Source organism: Sinohyriopsis cumingii, chromosome 11 (genome assembly GCF_028554795.1).
Source record: "Sinohyriopsis cumingii isolate HCF-2022 chromosome 11, ASM2855479v2, whole genome shotgun sequence".
Lineage (NCBI taxonomy): Eukaryota > Metazoa > Mollusca > Bivalvia > Unionida > Unionidae > Sinohyriopsis > Sinohyriopsis cumingii.
Window position 1 is genome coordinate 3,222,832 of NC_142971.1, and position 24,362 is coordinate 3,247,193.

Genomic DNA, 24,362 nt, shown 5'->3' on the forward strand with positions numbered 1-24,362 from the left:
CATAGATTCAAGTGAATGACCAAGCTCAAATTGCTGGAATGTCAGCATAACCTGGTTGCTTCCTGTCCTATCCAAATCACTGATGGTGACACATCAGCATTGCCATATTTCTTTTTCTTCTCTTCCTCTCTCTCTCACCTGGGAGTCATCAACCATAACTTGGTGTATTCTGCACTCTTTTGCGCTGGATGGAGCTATTATAACCTGCAATCTAAATTATTTGTCAGTTTTTTCTTCTCCTGGGATCAGACATTACTCCCACTCTTTTTATGCCAGATATGGCATAGACTGAAGAATATATTATGTGGTGCATGTCCTCATTAGTTAGCCTCTATATATGCACCAAATCAAAAGAATCTGATTCAATGAATGATTCTCAAACAATTAAATCATATTATTTTGAAATAACTCAAACAGTCATGTCTGACTTTCTCAAATACTGAACTAATCAACAATTTTGCCATGCATGATAGTTATAATGAGCAATGCACTCCTACTTCCATCAGCTGTTTAAATTAAATTAAAATTTAATTCAAATTAATGTGTGGTGTATTTGACCTACATGGTTGTTATTTTTACCTCAGTGATCAGCCTTGGTGTATGAATGGGATTCCTACAACGTAGTGTACATGTATGTACTTTACTACAGATCAAGCCAGCCACTGAATTAAAAAATTTCATATATAAATGTCATAAACCCACTGATTTAAATAAAACTATACTATAAATTGGATTAAATAGATATCTGTAACAAGATTCCATAGGAAATATTTTATCTGTAGCCAGAAGCAATTAATCAGTCATTTATACTTGGCATGAATGAAATATATCACAATCTATCCTGGGGAGAAGCCAAAACCTAAATAGAAGGAAAACAAAACTGTCATAAAACCAGGCTTATCTCTTCAGGATAATGTTACTGAACATAAAAATATGAGTGGTCTAAAAAAAATTGTAATCTTAATTCTCAGTGTTCTCAGATCCATGTACGTTATTCAAAAAGAGATAAATTGGCTGGTCTGTTGCAACATCTATGCAGTGGTGAGCTGCAATAAAAAAGAGAAGATAATTCAAGCTGCTTTTTGTATTCAGATGAAATTTCTCAGTGATCAATGATACAATAAGGGACAACAATACACTAGAAGTGAATTGGGAATTTGCCATAGCGATAGAAACCTAGCTGTGCCTATATTGGTGACAGGTTTAAGTTTGTTGCGGCAGTGTTTTATTGCAAAACAACTTTTATGTTATACCTTCACTACTTTAAATTAGGATTTTGCTTGTATCAGTAGCACAAGAAAAACAAACTTTTCCCCTATATTCTGAGATAGTTTGATTCTGAGATCATAATTTAACCTAGACCAGCAAGTTGTTCTCCACCTTTTTTTTGTTTGTTTGACTGGCGGCGGTCAAACAAAAGTTGTAGAACAACTTGCTGGTCTAAATTTAACCTTGATTTTCGATTTTAAAGTATAAAAAACGTCAAATGAATTAAATCACTGAATTAAAATTACCTGACAAAATGGCATAAATTTATGGTACAGATTTGGCTATTTCGTGTTGCTGCAAGTTTTAGTCTTATTTTATTGATAAAACGTCAGACTCCTGTCATGGTATGTAACCATTCATTACGTCATCTGGGAAGCGTATTCATTTATGCAAAAGCAATGGCATGGAACCAGTCTGTCATTTGGTCTGCTTCCATCTTTACCATATCATATTACATCCTTATGATCTACATACACCTAATACGCCAAGAATTTGTAAACACTAAAACAGTTCAGATGTAGAGACGTGCAGTAGAAAAAAAAAAAAAACAGTTTTGTTCGTGAAATTACCGTTTGTAATCAGTAGAGATTTTACTTAATGGGGTGACAGATCATGGTAACTCTTCGTTTTTGTAACTACGTAATACATGTTAAGCGATTTTAGTATTTTTTTAAAAAACCCACAAAAATACATGCACTCACGATACTCACGACCGTGAGTTGGTGAGAGTGAAAAAAGATAAAACATACAGAGACATCTTGGCTTTCATGCTGATATATTAACAAGTTAAATAATATAGTTTGATCTTATTTATATGCGTTTCACTTTACTAAGTGTTATAACAGTTTAACATTGATGCACACAATTATGCAGGACCCTTTGTCGAACATGTGGGATGGGCAGATACAGTCCTGCAATGTAAGACGAGGACTTAGATAATCATGATGAAGGATGGACGTTTAACTGCCCCCCCCCCCTTCAGTACATTGACCCATACTATAGCTGCTACTTACTCTTCACTGGGATGAACTGTGTATAATAGATTATCTGGGGAATAACTATAAGTTTTCCTTACATTTTAGAATCCAGGCGAGTTTCCTATACTTATAAAATTTTGACATAGAAAATTGGTTTACTCTTCCTGTCAGATGTCTTGAAATACATGTCATAAGTATGTATATACTTCACTGAGGAGTCAAATTTATAGCGACTGTTATTTGGTTGGTGCGTATTTAGGATTATTATTGTAATCACTTTGATGGTATTTTCTGTGATACATGCTCATGGGATTCACAGTAATTTCTGAAATCCTTTCCCATAAATCAAGTGAGAGCATGAAAATCTCATACTTCCAGCTGTACATTTAGATCTTCATTATTTTCCCCCCAATGTTAAGAAATCTCCCCCGTCTTTTTGTTTTTCTCAAATAAAGCGGCCAGTACAGGGTTCCCATGGGTACTGGGTTCCTGGAAAAGGTCTGGATTTTTTTCGTTCTTCTTTTCAACAGCCTAGAAAAGTAATGCGATTCCTGAAAACCTTGCAAAGTTTTGGAAAAGCCATTTAATTTCTTTCAGTGGAATTAAAAAACTGAGAACTGCTAATTTCATTGTGCACCAAGCACGAATTACAAAAACTTGCTTTGAACATGACACGTTTACGATTGATAACTGGTTTAATTTCAAGATACTGTGCTCCTTGAGTTTTGTGAAATGATGATGGAAAAGTTTTGGAAAAAGCCATCAGAGATTGAGCTGGGTTTGGAGAGAAATTCAAAGGCACCATGACAGGAAGCTGCATACTACGATATAAAGTTGCACTGGAATCTATTGTTACATAAACAAATCCTTTGTTAGACTTATAAAATATGGTACTAACAGCTTCCTCGCTTGGTGCTCATCATTGAGACGTTAGTGTTAGGACTGGTCAGCCTGGTGTCGGGATAATGTCACTGGGTAGGACATCATGCTACATGTCTGCAGCAGGATGCTCCAGTGCTAGATATCACTATAAACTGCCACACTGCAGACATCGTAGTGATATGACTGAAAAATTGTTAAAGCTAGGTTAAAAATCCAAATCACACACATACACACAGACACAAATCATTTGTTTATATTAACAAACCACCCTATCATGGCATTGTTATATTATAATCCGCTTATGCTGATTTCTGGTGTTAGTACTGTATGCCTTAATCAAACTAAAATGTTCATGCTGCTTGACTAGCTACAATTGACCGCCTCTGAAGGTGGGAATGTGAGTGACTACAATCAACCAGACTTTTTGAAAAACGTACTAGAAAAAAATGCTTTTGCTGAAACTTCAGAGAAAACTGATTACCTTTGAAGCACTGGTCTTTCTTTATATAAACTGAACAGATGAAAAAAATACTATCTCAGTCAATGTTCTACAATTATTTGGTGTTGCCACAGCAATAAAAAATGAGCATTTGTTTGGTCCTTCAAAGAGGGCCTTTAGTGGCGCCTTCAGTTAAGCATGTGCCTTCATCAAAGCAAGCCAAAGACCTTTGATCAAAGGAAGTCAGCAACAAACTTAAAAGAAAGCATTTTTTCATAGTGATTGGAACATATTTAATTTGCCATGAAAGTTTCCCGTTTGCAACAAAAAAGTTCATGATTATGATTGCTTCCAATAGTAGTGTAAAACCGAAATTAAGTTCAAATATTTTGAAACAATAGTTTTCTGGCCATCAAGTTAAATAAAGGTGGGACATCTTGCAAGGCTGTTACTTAAACTTTTTAATTTGTTCACATATTTCTATTCCTATGAATAGCCTCATCCCCTTGGTAGCCTCAGCATCATGGTAGTTGTCTCTGGCTGACCAAAATCTAGGCCAGTTTAAGTACATCTACATGAAACATATAAACAACTACACAGCCACGTGCTACCAGGATATTAAATATCAGAGTGAATTGTTTCATGAAACATGTGCATGTTTATTGACTATGGGATATAGATCAAATGAGGACTACCATTTTTTCCATATATATATATGTTGTTTTTTCTAACATGATTTGACAGATAAATTAATTTTGTAATATCAGATCTAATACTCGAATTCAGGGATTTTTCATATAGATGTTCATTATTTAATACATTGTGGAGTGTAATACACAAATGTATGTTGTCAATATACAAGTTTATTTCAGACTATATGTAGTTATCTTCAATTAATCAAAATTTCCATTGGTTTTTATTTCTCTGTATAAATCCTAGTCACTGAAGACAAGTCACCTAAAAAATGTCACTTGTATGCAAAAATTTCAATTATTTTCAGCCTCCTCCCCCCTTATATAAACATCTGCTTATGTCGACAATATTCCCAAGACTGTTGAGATAAACAGATAGTACTGTATTATGAAAATGCCCCCATTTTTGAAAATTGGCAATTTTTTGTGTCAACTTTTTTAATGCCAATGCCAGCCCTGAGTCATAGAATTTTCTTTCATTAGCTCTTTCTGTGAAAGGATGTAGATTCAGATTCTATCATTGGCTCATTCTGGATCATCTACTGTGGGTTGTCCTTGGAGAAGGCCATAGGTCTCGCTAGGATTTTAAAACTAGGAGTCCAGGACTCCCATTTTGGTAATAATAGGAGTCCTACCATCAAAAGTTGCAGTGCCTTCTCTCCAACAGAATCAACACAGACATGAGTGCATCTATTTTTAGATGGAGAGGTCTTTGTAATGTAATCACTCACTTTAATATAGCTTCATTACAACAGTCCATTGACGGGATTCCAAATTTATGGTTTATTTATTTGTCTATGTTACGTCCTTGTAGTAACTTAAGGCAATGGTTAAATAGTATCTGATTTACTGTTTTTGGAAAACAGCGTAGAGCTTAAAGCACATCTCGCGAATTCCACAACATAGCATTGTCCCACATGTTTCTGACCTACATAATTTGCATTTTAAAGTTAAATCTGTAATAAAATAATACCTTGGCTTTGCTTTCAATGATTTGTATATTTTTTTGAAAATATTTGCCCAATGATTTACGAAAAAATAAACTGGTACATCCCAGACTTGGTGAAGTCCACCATTATTTCCTATTAGGCGTACTGGTTCACTTACAGTTTCAAAATAATTTTATGATGAAATAGTGTACAGGAGGCAACCAGATCACCGATTCTGATCTTAAGACATGTTTGCATGTTTTATCATCAACGGATATCATGCAGGAAATTGATAGTTGCTACCTTACTCAGAAAAGGGTTAATGGTCAATCAGCTAGCAAAACACATTTTTGAATGGGCAAGAGTTTGTTTGTCAATGTAATTGATATCAAAACTAGGCCTAGCTACTGATGTATTTGATGAATACTTTTCGCAACAACACTAGAACTAACAGGGCTAAGGCGAGTGTCATTTTGAAAAAGTATGGTCAGTCAATATACCTCTTAAATAGTTCTTGTTTGTCCATCAGAGTGATACTGAATTTTGTCAATCCAAGTAAGGACTTATTCCAAACACTAAGCTAGGCATCACACACTTTCTTACACTTAGCTACTGTCCTATCCGAACTATCAGTTCTAGCAGCCTTAGTACTCTTCTGAATCTCATTACAATCTTCATAAGTTTGCCATTTAACCCCAAAATACTTATCCAAATTTACGAATGGCATTTTGTCTAAGTCTCAACATGTCTTAATTCTCGTGCGCTACTTATTCTGATATATTCGGAAATGAACACATAATGAAAGCTAATGTTGTTTATTTGATGTACTTTTATAAATGACCACATGTACATCTCTGGGTCTTTCTGACTCTGAATTCAATCACTGTCAATATCAGTACATTTTCCCATCTGGCCGCCAGTCAGAGTTTTTGAACTTGCCGCCCAGCTATTGCATCGTGTTCATTTGTATGTACTCTTTTAATGGCAACATGTATGTACATCAAGGGGTAATTCTGTCATTGTAATTATCAGCACAGCTAATTGATCAACACATTTTCCCACAAAGCAGGTGGCTGAAACAGGAATGGCAGATCTTTGAATTTTACCGCACACCTATTACATGCGTACGGAGGACTCCCGCCTCAGTGATTTGCTGTGTCCCAGATAAAAATTTGGTGTCCAAATACGTGTAATTAAGTGTTTCCGAGATCTCTGCAAGGCAATTCATCCAATCACCTTGACACTAAATAATCTACCTGGATTGCTATGCTGTAAAACACCAAGCCTGAAAATCACCCATAAGATATGTTGAAAGTAGTCTATTTTATATTCAATGCTTATTGTCTCAGTTAAAGAATATTTTTATAGAAATTATTGAACTACTTGAATTTCTTAAAGCTTTAACTTGTTTATCTCGCATTGTAGCAAAATTCTTAAAACCATTTATGATGAATAAAGTTCCCAGTTTGAAATACATGTATACTCTTGAAGGGATTTTTTTTGATGTTGGATCAGTTGAGGCTTGAAATTAGAATTTATTTTTACTGACTCACATGATCGCCATGATTGTTTTATCTGTATTGTCTGAACATCAGTGCACAGTCCAGAGTTTGCCTTTAGTATGTGCCAGTATTAATTTCCATGTGAATGATGTCCAGATGAAGAATGGCTTTATTTATTGAGATTCATTCAAATGAATGTACTGTAGTACCGAAGGACAGATAAATATGTTGATAATACAGTGTGACCCTGCTATAACACGGTAGTTGGGGTACATAGAACCCAACCATGTTATAGATGAACTTTGTTATAAGCAACCAGGTCATTTAGCTGAAGAAAATGATGCATGTAGCAAAAGAAGATAGCGGGAATAGGGAGTAATAAAAACAGGTGCAAAAATACATGCCTTTGATTAAATGAAGACAAAACTAGTCTGAAATACACTTATATATTGATAACTTACATTTGTGTAGCATAGTACATAATGCATTAAGTACTATATATGTGTATGGAAAATGCAACAATCCATCAGATTCCATTGTATTTATATAAGTTAGGTGCTGACTTCCTTTGATGAAAGGTACTTTTTATTTTTTTCGAACATTGTAGTCAGCTTTCTTTAATGAAGGGTGCATGTGTTATTGAAGTCACCATTAAAAAACAGATTTCGAGGACCAAACAAATGTCCATTTGTTATTCTGCTGGCAACATCAAATAATTGTAGAACATTGATTGTGACTATTTTGTGTTCATTTGCTTAGTATTTATAGAGAACAATGAGTGCTTCACAGGTAATTAGTTTATTTGAATAAATAAAAGATTCATCTGACATTCCCTTCAACATAAAACACATTTAACGTATTTGTAGCATTAATAATGACGGTAAATGAGTTTTTAGTTGTTTATTTTGCACAGTATAACATGTTACAGAAAACTGTATTTTTACACCAGTTCCTACATACATGTTTTAGAAAAACAATATATTTTCAGAATTATTACTGAATATTGCAAAAATTAGATTGAGTTTAATTACTTTTCTCTCATGATGCAAGATTTCATTTACATTTTCCAAAAATATTTTACATGTGTATTTGCAGGCAGTACCAGTTGCTTTAGAAGAAGTTCTGCTCTCGTCATTTCTGTTCGTGTCATTTGTGAACCATAATCTAGCTTCCCTGACATACTGTAAGTAGTCAGTCTCCTGACCAATGTGTAGCTACATGCTAAACTTGTAATAAAAGATTAACAGTGTTGATTATTTTTGGAAGGTAAAGTCTTCTTTTTGTGATATCTACTGGAACTCTACTATCACTGATTAAAATATTTGGATCCTCCAACTTTCCACACTCGGTATTTCTAAAATTGGTGTAATTAAGTTTTGTAGATAAAATTTCCAAATGCCAAGTATGTTTTTTAAGTCAAGGATAAAAAATTCAAGTTTGAGCATACATTTTACGCAGAATAACAACAACAAAAAAGTCGGATTGAATAGGTGAGCCTTCACACTGCTTCATCAAATTATAGCCCTAATTCCTCTGGCCCCTCACAGCTTTTCTTTATCTTTCTGCTGGATGAGATTTTTACTTCTGCAAGAGACCAGCATAATTTTGCTACTGACACCTTATCTAAGCAATTTTTAGTTGTGAACTAGTATGTGGTGAGGGACAAAATAATTACTTTCAATACATGCTACATTAAGAATGAAACTATTCTTCCTTTCCAGTGTAGAGGTCATCGGATTTTCAGTGCTTCTGATCTGTTTTTCATGTCATTGAAGAGGCTTTTTGATAGTAGGTGTTTTATCATGTTTAAAAATGAATTATTTACATTTGAAAAATCATTTTTAAACATGTACAGAGTTTACTTTGAGAAGTGTATATTAAGTGGAAAATCATTTCTGTCACATGCAGAAAATATATGTATCATATATACTCAAGTATAAGTCAGGTCAAATTGACTGTCATCTTCCATTGCATATTGCATGATTTTAGTTCTTTGTGCTACTGATTGCTCTTAGCAAGCTGCATAGACCCATAGCTGCTGGTGCATTATGTGAAAGCTGATCTGGTCTATGAAGTTTGCAGTGTGCCTCATTTTATAGGTGAGTATTTACAGTGTCTGTACAATATCATAAATCAGACATGATTTTTCTCCATTTTAAAGTGGAATTCTGCTTTTCTCCTGACTTTAATCAGATTTTTCTTGATATAGTCCGTTTTTTATATCATCTCCGATCCGTTTTTTTCATCACATGAAAAGTTTAGATAAAGGATTTTAAAAAAGCATATGGAAATGGGAATGGCTGGAATGAAAAGTTGACAGAAATTTAGTTGGTAAGTTTGTAAGAAAATGGAACGCTAGAGGGCTGGTATTTTCTGACCTCTGCATGAAAGATCTGAATTAGGGTAATCACAGTTGGAAGAGTTTGGAACAGCATCTACAAAAGAAGCTGCATACAGAAAAATATAAGCTCAGAAGGCATCTGGAAAAAGTGCATTTAAGTACTTTATGTGGCTCTCTACAGTTTCATATTTTGCATAGGGTTAGAATTTTAAAGAAAAAGAATTTCCCGGGCTTTCCTCACTGGTTATACAGCCTATTTAAAAACGACCTTGTATATCTTAGGTATAATTCAAAGAACCTTTAATTCCGTTTATTTTGATATATGATTGATGGGTGTAATATGGGTTATAGAGTATATAGCTTGGCCTTACTCCAGATGTGCACCTTTCAAAAAAGTGCTAGCTCTACTTGGTCATTTTCACTTCCTGAACTTCGGAGGTAAATTGTAAAAAAAAAAAAGAGCCAATAACTTTTTTTTACATTTTATATATTAGGTAATTCATTCATTGCCCTTTCAGAAGCTGGTATTGTCTAGTCTGGCAAAATTCATTTTCCCTATTTTAATAGCTGCTATGGATAGTGTACTTTAGCCTAATTCAGGCTGATTTTTTTAGCACAAGGGAGCAGTCATTTTAGTTAGCAGTGTGTTTAAATCATGTACAATTTCCAAAAGTACAATATCCAAAGAAATATCATCCACATTCCATTAAAGTAGCATAGAGGTATGCCAACATTCTCTCCACTGTGCATTAAATGCAAACAACTTCACCTTACATACATCACTCTCTCAAAAGTATATAATAACTGGTGAGTGTCCCCTATACAAAAACATGCAGTTGATGATTTCAGTGCTGCTTTGGGATGGATTTCTTCCAAACGAGGATGGATATGACTTTCTTCCATCCAAACATTTCATTCATTTGGGCTTGGAATTTAAAACCCTGTTGAAAATTTTGTCTGCTACTCTTGGAAATGTGTCTTGAATTTGTCATGGTGGTGTGTACGATTTGCTCGTCATCTCTTGGGCTTCCATTTTATGACAGTGGACTCTCTTTTTTAGGCTGTTTGTTCATAAAAATGCAGGTGATCCTTCTATCCCAGTGGTACTCTAGACCAAATGATAAAAGTTTGGGCTGTAGGTGGCCCCATTTTGGCAAATGGGAGGATCTTAGTTGGTTAATGATGGGCATTCTGCAAATCAAGATCTTTTAGGACATGAAGACATAAATGGTTTCTTCTCCCACTGGCTTTCATTCAAATCTTCATCTCTTCAAGTTGATCTCTTATATGCCTTTTCACAATGAAGTGGACTCCAAAGTTCTTAAGTTTTTCAGTCAAATATATTAGCAGATCACATGACTTTAGGATACTTTCTGTGTTACCTACTAATCCAGCCATCCTGGAAAGACAGAAAAAGCCCCTTATCCCTGTTTAGTTTTGTCCTCGAATCAAGCCAAGGTGACCATATCAGAGAACAATATATATATGGAAAAGGAAGGTGAAGGAGGTGACCGAAAAATGACAGCGGAGGTCAGTACTAAACAGGGACAAGGGACTTGAATTACCACCCATCTAAACCACTCTATTCATATCATGTGACCATTATAGATTATGTGAGAAACATTAGAAAGCAGTGTAGTATTGACAAAAAATTTTGAACTATTTAAGATATTTATGCTGTGAGTATGGGAAATTACTAATGATCATTAATTATCCAGAGCAAGGAAACAACCTTTTCAGATGCTAACTCACTTCGTTCCCAAAATGGAATCTCTGCTGGATGTTGGCAGGCTTAATCTTATCCAAGCCCCTGTTATTCATATCCTTCAATCAGCTATCATATAAGACTTGCTTGCTGACAGCACTTGCCACAGAATGCAGAATTAGTGACCTACATGACCTCTCCATGGACCCAAACTAAATGCAGTTTCATTCCGTTGGATCATTTGTCTTAAAAACAGCACCTGGCTTTATTGTGGAAAAACAGGTTGCAGTCACTTGGCAATCAACAAATAATTATTCATCCTCTCCTCAATCAATATACTGAGAAAGGTGGAGCACTTTGATCCCATATGTGCACTTAGCTATTATTGGAAGCATATGAAGGGTATACATAATGGCTTGACAAGGCTTTTTCTGCCTCTCAAGTCTGGAAATCAAGACATAACACCACAAGCACTAGGCACACAGTTAGAGGGTGTTATAAAATCTGTATACACTGACCTCTCTCATGAGCAGGTATGCATTATGACACTTTCCATGAGACAGGCACTTGAACATAAACATCTCAATTTGAGGCAATGTGGAGTCAGTTGGAAGATCAGCCCAAACCACTTTCTTCAGCTTCTATACTGGAGACATGACCTTGAGTGGGTGTTTTCAAAAGTTTTCTTTCTTCACTAACAAAATCAAGTACCTATGACCTGTAAAGTGAAGTTGGCTGATCAGAAGAGGGAACTCTTGCTTATTTGAAATACACAAGGAAGAAAGAAATGATATTCCTGCTTCGGCTCTGTCATCCTGGATAAAGTATTTTATCCGCTGTGCTTTTAAGTAACTTAGCCCTAACTAATGTACTTCTTGCACATATTTGCTCACAAGTTTAGGACTATAACCTCTTTCATAGCATTTTAGCACAACTGCTATCATTGAAGCTTTGGGATTAAGTCTAAGACAAATTATCTAGCATTATCTCTGAGACCCTTTATCCCAAAGGACCTATGCCAGCATCACAATAGGTTGCCTGAACTAGTCTTTAACCAGCTTCATAATCATATGGGCTACACTGCTTTCACTGTCAGTACTGCGTAAATCATGTGCTAACCTTATCCAATATCTCACATGAGATTGGATTATGCTTCAGTAGTAAATGACAAATTTATGGGATTTGGTTCCATTTCCTCTGACTAAGGGGAGATCACTCTCATCTGACCTCCTTGGCAAGCAGGTTGCTTTTTGGAACTTTTGTTGCTAAAACTAGCTGGGAAAGACTGAATTTGCATGGTAGTGGATGTCTTCTTAATGTATTTTCATCAGGTAAGTATTATTAAGATTTGTTTCTTTTACGTAGGATGAACATCATTTTGCGTTTGTCTTTTAATCTTCCAGAAAGATGAAATTATAAATTCATCAGTGGTGTGCAGTCCAATTAGGACAATTACAACACAGAAACCTTTGAACTAAAAAGTGCCTAATCCTTCGAGAAATATGCACCTTTGGCTTAAAGTAGTCTTCTTTTTTTTCTCCTCCATGACAAATTCCTGGCTTGAGCACTAAGAGTGTAGGTACTGGCTTTTCATAAAAGTTGATGTGACTATATATTTATAGGTTACTGCATTTGTATGGGAAAATATGAACAAGTTTTTTGGATGGAATACTGCACTACCTTGGGAGTGCAGTATGTCCATCCGACAAAACGAGTTCATATTTTCCCATACAAAGGCAGTAACCTTTTTATTATATGCTCATTTTCTTATTCTACCTAAGGCATAATTATATAAACAAAATACACTACAAGAAACAAAGTAACTGAATGTATGCCATATTCCAAACTAAATACACAAGGGCATATTCATCACTATATAGCAACAACATTAATAATGCGCACATAACTCCGCCCAGATAAATTTGAACTTTGTCGCATGCTCGGCATAACTTTCGAAAGAAAATGGCATGTCTAGTTAAAATTGAAATTTGCAGTCATATTGTGAATGAATGCGCATTGCGACAACTTTTCCATTTGTTCTGGAATGAATCGATTTTGGTATTCTGTTTCGATTCTACAAAAGTTCGTGATTTTGGACTGGATTCATCTGTGCAAATTGTACATGAAATACATCGGATTGAAGCATGTGGGAGAAGCGTGTTTACATCTGCAAGTATGTTTGTTCTGTCTTTGACAATTTAAATCAAAACGGGAAAAATATGAAGTGTTTCAATTGCAATTGTCAATAAGACACTTTTGAATTTAATGTTTATTTCATTTTGAGGTCGTGCAGTATTCCATCCAAAAATAACTCATTCATATTTTCCCATTCAAATGCAGTAACCTATAGTTACAGTATAATTTCGAAATGTGTAATCAAGCTTGAGAACTCATGACATGATTCATGTAATTCGGATTTGCAGAACTAAAAAAGTACTTTTTGAGGAAATTCTGGATGTAAAACTGTAAGTATATTTTTTTGCCATTCTTATTACCAGCTAAAGGAGACAGTTTATGCCTTTATAGCTTGCATGTTATTTGTAGGTACCAAGCAATTTTATGAAATCTGGTGTCTATCGCAAAATCTGAAAAAATGTATCAGAAAGTTAACATGGAATGTAGCAAAGCAGTTGGTATGTTACAGTCCACGAAACATCTGCTTTAGTTCATTCAGAAACAAATTTAATCAGCAAAAACGTACTGCGCCTACTATGTGAATGTACATGGTTTGTTTACAAAGTAGTTCCTACTGCACTATTGGGCACATGTGTCCTGCGCGTGGGTGCAATAAGAAGATGTGCAATATCGTAAAATATTGAACGATTCTGATAATGTAAAGTGAGCAGAGAAAATAATGAGCATATAATAATGGATTATTTGTATCTAGGTATTATTTTGCAGCAGTGAAAGTAGCAACAAACCTCATACTTAGAGTTGTTATTATAGTTTCATGAAGTTATGTGCATGCACTGGATAATGCTGCATTCAAGCAAAGTAGGAAGATTGTGCATAGCTGTTAATTGCCACTTTGCCTTTCTTGACCAGATAGCCTGGATGATCCCAAGGTGTGTGAGAGTCATGCAACAAGGATTCACTGGCTGTTAGATGAGGACATGATCCAAATGAGTGCCAAGCGTCATGGACATTTGGACGATGACACACTATTTTCCCAGTGTACTATTATATCAGGACCTGATTCTTCAGCAAAGAAACAATATACTGAGATCAAGCTCGATTCTTTCTTGATAGAAGACTGTGATGTAACACTTAAAGCAGAGCAGTCACCATCATCATTCTTTGAGAAAGAAGTTCAAACTATGGTAAAGATATAGAGTTTTGATAAAATACCAGTCATAAAATTCTCCTGTCATACAGGATAGCAAATTTAATGTACATATTTCAATTCCCAGCAGTTTATTACCTGTCTGTATATAGTTGGTAATAGCTCAGTCAAATAACCTGTCAAGAAATGAGATGCTGCTACCATTACCTGATGTGTCATGTCACAAATGTTGAATTATTAATATTCAATAAATGCAGTCAGAACTTCAAACTGAGCAGTTTTTATGTAAATCCTGAGAGGTACAAATTAATTTGGAGCCATACTTTAAAACTAATATTTCTGTCTCCTTATTTGCAAATAATTATATTTCTAAATATCAGTCTTCTTTAGCTTTCAGTAATATCAAGTTTTGCATATCCAGAAATATTTTGAAAGGATTAAATTGTTTTCTGTTTCTGTCATTTCATAATGTTATATCCAAAATATACCTTTTCAGGGTATTACTATTGCCTGTACTTGAGACATAAGCTACCATTCAAAACCTTCTTCCAGTGGGAATGGTCACTTGATGGACTTTACAATTTTTGTTATTCTTTTGATTTAAGAAGGCACAAAGGTTACATTGAAAAGCTCATTGAGAATCCTAAAATTTAATTTTTTTTGTTTCTTAATCATTTTTTTAACTAGCCAGTCAGATGAAATATTTCATATCATGTTGTGAAGACTACATAATTGATTTTCACACTTAGGCTTAAAGGGCAGCAAATAAGGTCTTTGAATTAAAGAAATTTGACAGATGAAATTTTGTATGTTTAATAAAAGGACAACAGAGCCTGTCATTGGTGTGCACCAGTTCTACTGCTTATGCCAATTGCTGATTTTTAATTAGATTGGAGATAACATTTAAAAAAATGAGGGTATAAAATGTTAATTGTATATGTTATAATGGACAACAAAATATTGTTTGATACGAATGTTTGTACTTTATGTGAATTATTTGCATAGATGGAACTTAAAGTTATTCGTAATCATTATTCTGTTTTCAGTTTCAGTTTTCATGCTATGATAATCCAGAAGTACGAAGTTACATCACTATGAAGAAAAATAACGTTAGAATAACTTTGAGTAAAGTTGACAAGACCCTTCTGAATTATAACTTTGTGTTACACATCTCCTTAAAAGGTAAAACATGTTTCATACATTTCCATACAATGTACATGTAGTAACTGCATCTGTAGGTTAAATTTTGTTAACCATTGAAGATACTTATGAGCACAATTCATTCCTTGAAAGCACACATACAGATGCCTACATAGGTTTTTGACACTGGGAGTCTAGAACTGTTAGTTTCCAGTAGTTGGGGTTCCTGTGAGAAAAGACATTTATTAGCAGGTAATAAAATCATCATAATCAAGTAAAATCATTAAAACTTTGCTATACAGAATCTTATATATATGTATATATGTATACATTTTTTTCTTGTTTATTTTCATGTAATTATCTTTCTTGTCAACAAGGGTTTTTTCCTTATAAAATGTACATCCACAGTCTCAAAATACTATGTACAGGCGTATTTTTAGATGGTCCACAGGTTGCATAGTCCTTAAGATTCAGGGTCGAAAGCTAGCATTTTAAAAGTCCAGGATGCACTGGAAGTACTTACACAAAGTTCTGATTATGCACATCAATATGATGACATACTCACTAAAAACAAAGGCTCAAGAATAAATATCCTACTCCACTGAAAATAATGAATGAAGCAGAATTCATGACACAAACAATTTTGTAAAGGGTTATCAAACTTAAAATCCAGTTTTAACATCCTCATCTCTTTCTGATGCAGGCTGAATAGCATAGACTGTTGTAAAGATAATCATAGGGATTCTTCCCAAATTGGTCTTCCCAAGATCTGTATGGAAAACATTTGATGAGATTCAACAATTACTTGATTACCTGCATATTTAATATTTTGTAGCTTGTTTGAATGAATAGAAAGGAAAATAATGAAGAATTCATTCATTTTTAATATCCTGATGCAATTGCTGCCTTGTTATGACATGTCATCGAGTTGTCATGAGGTCAATAAAGTTGTCATGACAGAAAATAATGAAGAATTCATTCATTTTTAATATCCTGATGCAATTGCTGCCTTGTTATGACATGTCATCGAGTTGTCATGAGGTCAATAAAGTTGTCATGACAGAAAATAATGAAGAATTCATTCATTTTTAATATCCTGATGCAATTGCTGCCTTGTTATGACATGTCATCGAGTTGTCATGAGGTCAATAAAGTTGTCATGACAGAAAATAATGAAGAATTCATTCATTTTTAATATCCTGATGCAATTGCTGCCTTGTTATGACATGTCATCGAGTTGTCATGAGGTCAATAAAGTTGTCATGACAGAAAATAATGAAGAATTCATTCATTTTTAATATCCTGATGCAATTGCTGCCTTGTTATGACATGTCATCGAGTTGTCATGAGGTCAATAAAGTTGTCATGACAGAAAAGCAAGCATGGGTTTGAGAATCAGTTTACAATGGTCACAGTTTATTTCCGAGTTATTTTTCTAGCAAGAGATAAGGCAGATGATATTTGGAATGAGTGTAGATCTAGATCTGCTCTTGCAGAAGATAAAGGTGTAAACACTTTGCTTGAAATCATTAATGAACAGTACAGACTCTGATCTGCTGGTGCATTGTGTGATTGCAGATCTAGTTCTGTGTTTGCAGTTGGGGTAAGTTATAAATAAGTAAATACAAGCCTAAAGTATATATCTTCAGCTGTGGATCCAGCTGTTATTTCTTTAACTCAAAATTCATGAAATTTTAATGTTTCTTTCAGTTGCTGTAACAGACTTCCATATTCCATAACTTCAGTTTTTGTTCCTAATAAACTGGAAACAAAAAAATATGAGCACTTGGGATTCCTGGCTATCAGAAATCTTTGAGTTTATAGTTAGTCTTTTGAAAATAGATTTGCTAGTCTTTATATCTGCACTTTTTGGAGATATATTGTGAATGATTATGTCCAGCTGTCCATCAGTCAGTCAGGTTTGATCAAATCTACATAGCCCATCCTCCTGGACAATTCATTTTCAAAGTCGGACAAATATAATTTTCCAAGGCAATACCCTGGAATAAGTGCTTTTTTCCTATTGTAAAGCAAGTTTAGCAAGCACAAATTTTTTTACTTGAATCACTTTATCAACCCTAATAAGGTCATTCATAATCTCCTGGCATTCTTCATGCTTGAATATACCAATTTTTATTTACAGATTTACATCCTGTGATAAATTACACTTACCATAAGTTGTCATTGATAACTCTGTCATTTGTACTAGAGGTGCACAGTATTAAAGGTATACCAGTTTACGATGGTAATTTTTTCTAGTGATAAATACTGTGGTGCTTTTTCACTGTACCAGTGCTTCCATAGTTTCTGTCAGTAAGGAATACATGGAAATTCCCCAGTAATCTTGTTACAGTTGAATGCTATTAACAGCATGCTTTTCTTTTAAGGTGGCGTTCTACAGTTTCATATTTTGCATAGGGTTGGAATTTTAAAGAAAAAGAATTTCCCTGGCTTTCCTCACTGGTTTTACTGGCTATTTAAAAAAGACCTTGTATTTCTTAGGTATAGTTCAAGGAACCTTTAATTCCCTTTATTTTGGTGTATGATTGATGGGTGTAATATGAGCTATAGAGTATACAGCTTGGCCTTACTCCAGATGTGCACCTTTCAAAATAGTGATAGCTCCACTTGGTCATTTTCACTTCCTGAACTTCAGAGGTAAATTGTATAAAAAGAGCCAATAACTTTTTTTTACATTTTTGTATATTTGCTAATTCATTCATTGCACTTTCAGAAGCTGGTATTGTCTAGTCTGCCAAAATTCATTTTCCCTATTTTAATAGCTGCTAAAGATAGTGTACTTTAGACTAATTCAGGCTGAGTTTTTGAGCACAAGGGAGCAGTCATTTTAGTTAGCAGTGTGCTTAGATCGTGTACAATTTCCAAAAGTACAATATCCAAAGAAATGTCAGCAAATTACATTAAAGTAGCATATAGGCATGCCAACATTCTCTCCACTGTGCATTAAATGCAAACAACTTCACCTTACATACATCACTCTCTTAAAAGTACATAATAACTGGTGAGCTAAATAACAAAAAAATAAAAACTTATTTCATTTTTACAAAACATTTGTATTTGTCACAAATTAATTAAAATATTATTTTATTCATGATCCTTTGATGTAATGTTCAACACGTCATCTATGTCACCATGGTTTCCATATGGGACGTTGTAAAGAATATTCTGTTAAAATGCAGATTTAAAAATTAAAAAAAGATTAGTTAATCTACTAAGGTCATGAATCTGTTTGTAAGATTGCATAATGTGCAAAGATTTTAAGGAGAGCGGTTGTTTTCTGTTTGAATTTTACATATCTCAATTCCACTAAATATTAGTCATTTGTTGAGTCAGTATGTTTTGTGTTTACTGGACCTCTCTGATAAATATCACGCCTCGTTGTTGGTATCACACTCAGAGTTTTCTGCTGATTGTATCAACAGTATAGCTAGTACATTGTGGGCTTCAGTGTGAACACTTCCAGTTTTTATCAACAAGCTCTCTAATATCTGCACAATGTCCTTTACAGGGTGTCAGCTATAGTATAAGCTTAATCAACTCATGCTACATAAAGTTTTTAGATTACAAGTTATTCAACAATTACCATACTCCCAGCCAATTTATATACATTAATGTACTGACCATTTAAGGGGTGGTGGGGCTGGCTTCAGGAACTGAGATATTGTATTTTTTCAGATAATGTAATGGATATGATACAGTGTTATTTTGCTTTAAATCAAAAAATATATTTTTTGCTATTGACATATGGAATTTTTCTTTTAAAGTAGTGTCAGGCCCCTGTCTCAGACCATTAAACTGTTGGTCCCTATTGTAATTGTGTTGTGTATTGGTTGACCAACGAGGCTCGATGAAGTCAATCCTGCGCTGCTCTTCGATGACGGGTCCTCATGTGGCTGGTGAGTCCAATACAAGATGCGCATGGAGCAGTGTGTACACTGAAGGCATGGATTGGTTCTTGACGTTGAGGCCTTCTTGTGTTCCCTGGCATCAGGGCATTTTGTCCTGCGGGCATCCTCGAAGGTTTTGCACCCATCACTAACAGCTGCACAACAGCCATGTCTGTCCTTGGTGCAGCACTCGAGGTTTGTCACAGATATTGAGCAGCATCTCAGACTAGCCTTGATGGGGTCTTTGAATCTTTTCTTCAGGCGACCATTTTTTCTGTGTCTACTAGATTTAGCTCCATACAAAATCTGACATGGCATTCAAGACTCATTGATACTGGTTAAGCCTGCTCTATCCAGCACTTCTAGGTTCATCACTCTGTCTTGCCATCTGGCGCCCATAATCCAGTATAGGGCTCTCATATGGAAGCGCGTAAGTTGCTTGATGTGCTTTTTGTATGTTGTCCACGTCTCACATCCATATAGGAGGCTTGTTAACACAACTGCTTTATATACCTTTATCTTGGTGGACAGTTTGATATTCCTGTCACTCAACATGCGAGAGTGAAGATGTCCTAGTGATTGACTGGCTGGTGATGCATGCCGTATTCTCTTTGTCTAGCGATCCATCAGAAGATATGATGCTTCCAAGGTAATTGAAATGATCGACAGCTTTCAGCTGGGTACCTTTGATAGACACAATAAGGGGGCGAGGTATGGTGCCTGGGACAGGTTGGTGAAGTTCCTCTGTCTTGTTCAGACTGATAGTGAGTCTGAAGAATTCGAGACTTCCACGAAGAGAGTAACAATGATCTGGAGATCTGCTTCCATGTGTGCCATGAGAGCACAGTCATCCATGAAAAGTAATTAAAGAATAAGTTTCTCCATTGTTTTGGATTGGGCATTCAGTCGGCGAAGGTCGAAGAGAGAGCCATCCAGTCTGTACTTTATTTTATGTACACTCCTTTCTGGAGATCATGTGTAGCATGGTTCAGGACACATGTGAAGAATAGGTTGAATGATACTGGGGTGAGAATGCAACACTGCTTAACGCCATTAGAAATGTTGAATGGCTTAGCTTAGAGACATCCCTGTTGTATAAAAGGAGTCCTGTAATGCCATCGTGGAAAAGTCGGATCATCTTTAGGAACTTCCTAGCACAACTGAATTGTGCTAAGATGACCCATAGTGCATCTCTGTTGACCATATTGAAGGCCTTTATGAGGTCTATGAAGACACTGTAGAAGTTCATGTTTTGTTTAGTGCAGTTTTCCTGTGTTTGTCCCACTGGGAAGATCATTTTGATTGTGCTCCGATCTGGTCTGAAGCCACATTGGGCCTCCAGGAGAATGGTTTCCGAGACATTACCGATCAGATGATTGAAAAGGATGTGTGCAATAATCTTGCCTGCAATTGACAGGAGTGATATGCCTCGATAGTTGCCACAGTCAGCTTTGTTCCTTTTGTTTATTGCACATGAAGGAGATTATGGTGAAGAAGCTGTTGCGCTGGAGCAACTTCACTCTCTTGGCTGCAGAAGTTGGATTCCAGTGGCACAATAACTCGTTACGGTTGGCAACTTCTTGGCTGCAGTGGATGACCAGGTCTTCTTTTGTGCTTTGACGTGCCCTCTGCACTCCACAGTGCATTGCTGAACTGCCTTCCTGGTTGTTGGATCTTCTGATTGATCTCATCTGCCCAGTCAGCCGGAGCAGTCTTTGTATGCTGGGTTATTGGCCAATCAAAACATTTCAACCACAACATAGATGATATGTTTAGTTGGCAATGTTTCATATGGCCTTGTTATATTGTGTCATGTGACTAGCTACAGCAGTTGCTAGAATTAAATCATATTAAGTATCATGAATCCATCTACAACAGTTTAGAGACGTAATCATGTTGCATATCATGAGGCCATCTACAGTAGTCTTTGAGAGTGTAAGATTAGTTGGTATCAGGTATGTTGAAGCCATCCACACCAGTTGAGAAAAATTTATTCATATTATTTTTCATGTACCATGAAGTCATCTGCATCATTTGAAAGAGGATAATGATACTGGGTATCAGATTATTTTGAGGATGACTAATTACAAGGGTGGTTTCTGATCAAGGAAGTATCCATTATTTGGATCAAAGGTGACAGTTTAACAGGTAATATTGACTCTTCGTTGTAACCTGAATTCCATCTTCACCAATTGAGAGATGGTTATAATATAGTATTACTCAAGGATGAAGTCAGTGGCAGCAAATATTTAAATCCTGAGTGCAGTCTGGAGGTGGGTTTGTGGATGTCAAAACTAACCAGTAAAGGTGTAGATATTTCAGATGAATTCTGTCAGTTTAAATTGTTTTATTGCTTTGATGTAAATTGTATACAAGTTAACATTTAAGTTTAGTGGAATACTGGAGTCCAAGAAGTGATCTTTATATGACAAAGTAACTGTTACCAAGTCTTTTGAATAAATACTACATGGTTTAATGTAAACAGGCTACAGTGTTAAAACAAAAATAGAAACAGTAAGCAAGGTTATTGAGAACACCTTTGTAAAAGTCAACATGCAAGATAGTGCATGACACTGATTTTTCAAGTATAATCAAAGGGAAGTAAAACAAAAATGTTTTGTTGATTTCAAATTCTCAAATCAGTGTTGAACTATATTAATGGTTGGAGAAAATAAGGTTCTCATAATATTGTGTCTGTAAGAAAATTTAAGTTTAAGAACAGTTTAAAAACATTGTGCACAAAACAGCAATTATTTTAGTTGAATTTTTATTAGTATTTGCAGCAAGACTGTCATTCAAATATGGTATCCCTGTATTAATCATCTTTTCCATCTGTCAGTATCAACATTTGTTCATTTTCTTTGTAATTAGCATATCTAAATAACCGTTTGACATATAATTCAGGGCCTTGGTTCTTCTAACGCTGTGTAAGGTGAATGCCCATGACTGCTTATTAGCAACTACATTAATTAGCACTGGGTACTTTCAGCTTACTACTGCTTATAGAAACATGCAGCTGTTTAACAGGTTGAATCAGTGGTTATCAACGAAGATTTTAACATCTGCAAACTTATTTTGTAGACTCAAAACCTGCATCCATTTAATCACAAACAGAAGGTTGTGTTAGACCTTGTATCATTTGGTTGTATCATTTTTAAAAGGGCCAGTGAAAGAAACAAGGATGGTTTGACCAAGCTGATGATATAGTCTTCTAACTATTTGCATGAAATGTCAGTATGTGACAAGTTCTTTCATGAGATATGCAATTAAATTAATGTTGTAAAATGCATCTGTACTTAATTTTCATTTGAATTCATACTAGAATCCCTAAAATTTGTTAAATATTTAAGATGAAAACGTATATTTACTGTTATGTGATACTGTTGAATTTGTTTAGTTATAGCTGTTATTAGTTGTAACTCCACATTTGAGTTATCACAGCTGCTGTTATACAAGTTTGTTACACTGTGGTATATGCCTATCAGATGTAATAAATAGCACCCATTCATGCCTCACTGAGCAATATTAATACCAGCCCTGAAAGAAGTATGTCATATTATATGCTCTTTTATTACTCCATTAACTTTACATTTTCAGAATCTTTCAGTATTTTTCCATATTGCACAGCTTCATATTGCATGACACATGTCTAAAAATATCATGGTGTGTTTGGAACTACCTTTTTGTAAACAAACACTGTACATTCATGTAGCAGACACTGTAACTTTCAATTTAGTACATTTGTTTGTGAATAAACTTAACAAGCTGTTTCATCCAGTGGCCTAGTGGTTAGAGCGTCCGCCTCGGAAGTGGGAGGTCATGGGTTTGATCCCCGGCTGAGTCATACCAAAGACTTACAAAAATGGTACTAACAGCTGACTCACTTGGCGCTCAGCATTAAGAGGTTAGTGCTAGTACTGGTCGACCTGGTGTCAGGATAATGTGACTGGGTGGGACATCATGCTACATGTCTGCGGCATGATGGTCCAGTGCTAGACATCACTATAAACTGCCACACTGCAGACATCGTAGTGATATGAATGAAAAATTGTTAAAGCTACGTTAAAAATCCAAATCACACACACACACACTTGTCCATTTGAAAGTAGAGATGATAAAGTTGTCTATTAGTTTACGGAGTCAGAAATGTAAACACGCAAACGAATGAACATGATATTTGCAATGTCAACAACAAACATGAGACGTAGTAATTGAAAATACCATTCGGATAATTTAAACAGTTATTTAGGAGAAATATTCGTAACTTTTTCGCAAATAGATTGGTGTACACATTATGGCAACTGCTATCTACAATCTTCAAAAATAGCACAGAAAAGCATATTGAGGCCAAGGGCTTTCACATATATATCATAGTCGTACCATTTTACTAATCAGTCGAAACACTAAATTTGAGAAAATAGTGCAACTGAAGGTTTTTGTTGGAAACTATAAGCCTCAGATAAGCCAAGATAATGAAAGCTTATTATTTTCACTGACAAAATGGACTGTCTCACAACAGCTGCTTTGCAATTTTCCCCATTTCATGATTTTGATACAGTGTTAGGTTAACATTAGAAGACATACCTTGGTGATGAGAATTATTTATTTTTTTGTTTGTTTTCAGAATCCATTGGGAGCACAGAAAGCCTGTCTGTTGGAATTATCGTTGGCATTTGTGTTATATGTATAGTAGGAGTGTTTGGTACTGTATTTATTATTATCAAATACATGAGGATAAAGCACTGGAATAAAAGACAGCTTGAATCTCAAGCACAAACAGGGAATTTACATTCACTCCAGTCCTTGAATCGTAGTCAAAATGAGCATCCTGTTAGATATACGTCAGTTCCACGTCTAGATCATGCATCAGCTGAAGTTGTTATTGTTGGTATGTGAGATTATTTTGCACACACACATCATATATTATATTTACCTGTGTATAATATAAGGTTCCTTAACTATAAGACCCTTCATTGTAACACACAATCACTTTTATCTGGTATATTCATGAATCCCTATTGTAATATTTAATAGTAAAAGTATATAGGTTTCTCTGTCAAATGCATTACTCATTAATGTTAATAATTAATTCTGTCACCTTTAGAATCGAGCCCTCCTGTAGACTTTAAAAGTGTCTCTTTCTATGGAGTATAGACAAAGGGAAGTAACTCTTTCGGATTACCTCCCCTTAGCTAGTTTGACGGTACTCCATATACTAAATAACGTCAGTTTTAACTTTTGCTGCAAATTGTTAACAAGACTCCAAGAATCTGTGGATTTCTGGAGGGGGTAGTC

The 24,362-nt window shown here is 35.2% G+C and overlaps 1 protein-coding gene across 1 annotated transcript in view; it reads left to right on the forward strand.

Moving 5' to 3' along the window:
• The first annotated feature begins 1,720 nt into the window (after positions 1–1,720).
• Positions 1,721–24,362, forward strand: part of LOC149787537 (uncharacterized) — a 38,429-nt gene continuing 15,787 nt past the window's right edge. Inside the window, exons 1-5 of the mRNA XM_089973670.1 lie at positions 1,721–1,884; positions 7,786–7,873; positions 13,782–14,056; positions 15,066–15,201; positions 23,692–23,955. Of these exons, the coding sequence (XP_089829796.1) occupies positions 1,882–1,884; positions 7,786–7,873; positions 13,782–14,056; positions 15,066–15,201; positions 23,692–23,955 (766 nt within the window). The 5' untranslated portion in view covers positions 1,721–1,881. The remainder of the gene's footprint in view (positions 1,885–7,785; positions 7,874–13,781; positions 14,057–15,065; positions 15,202–23,691; positions 23,956–24,362) is intronic.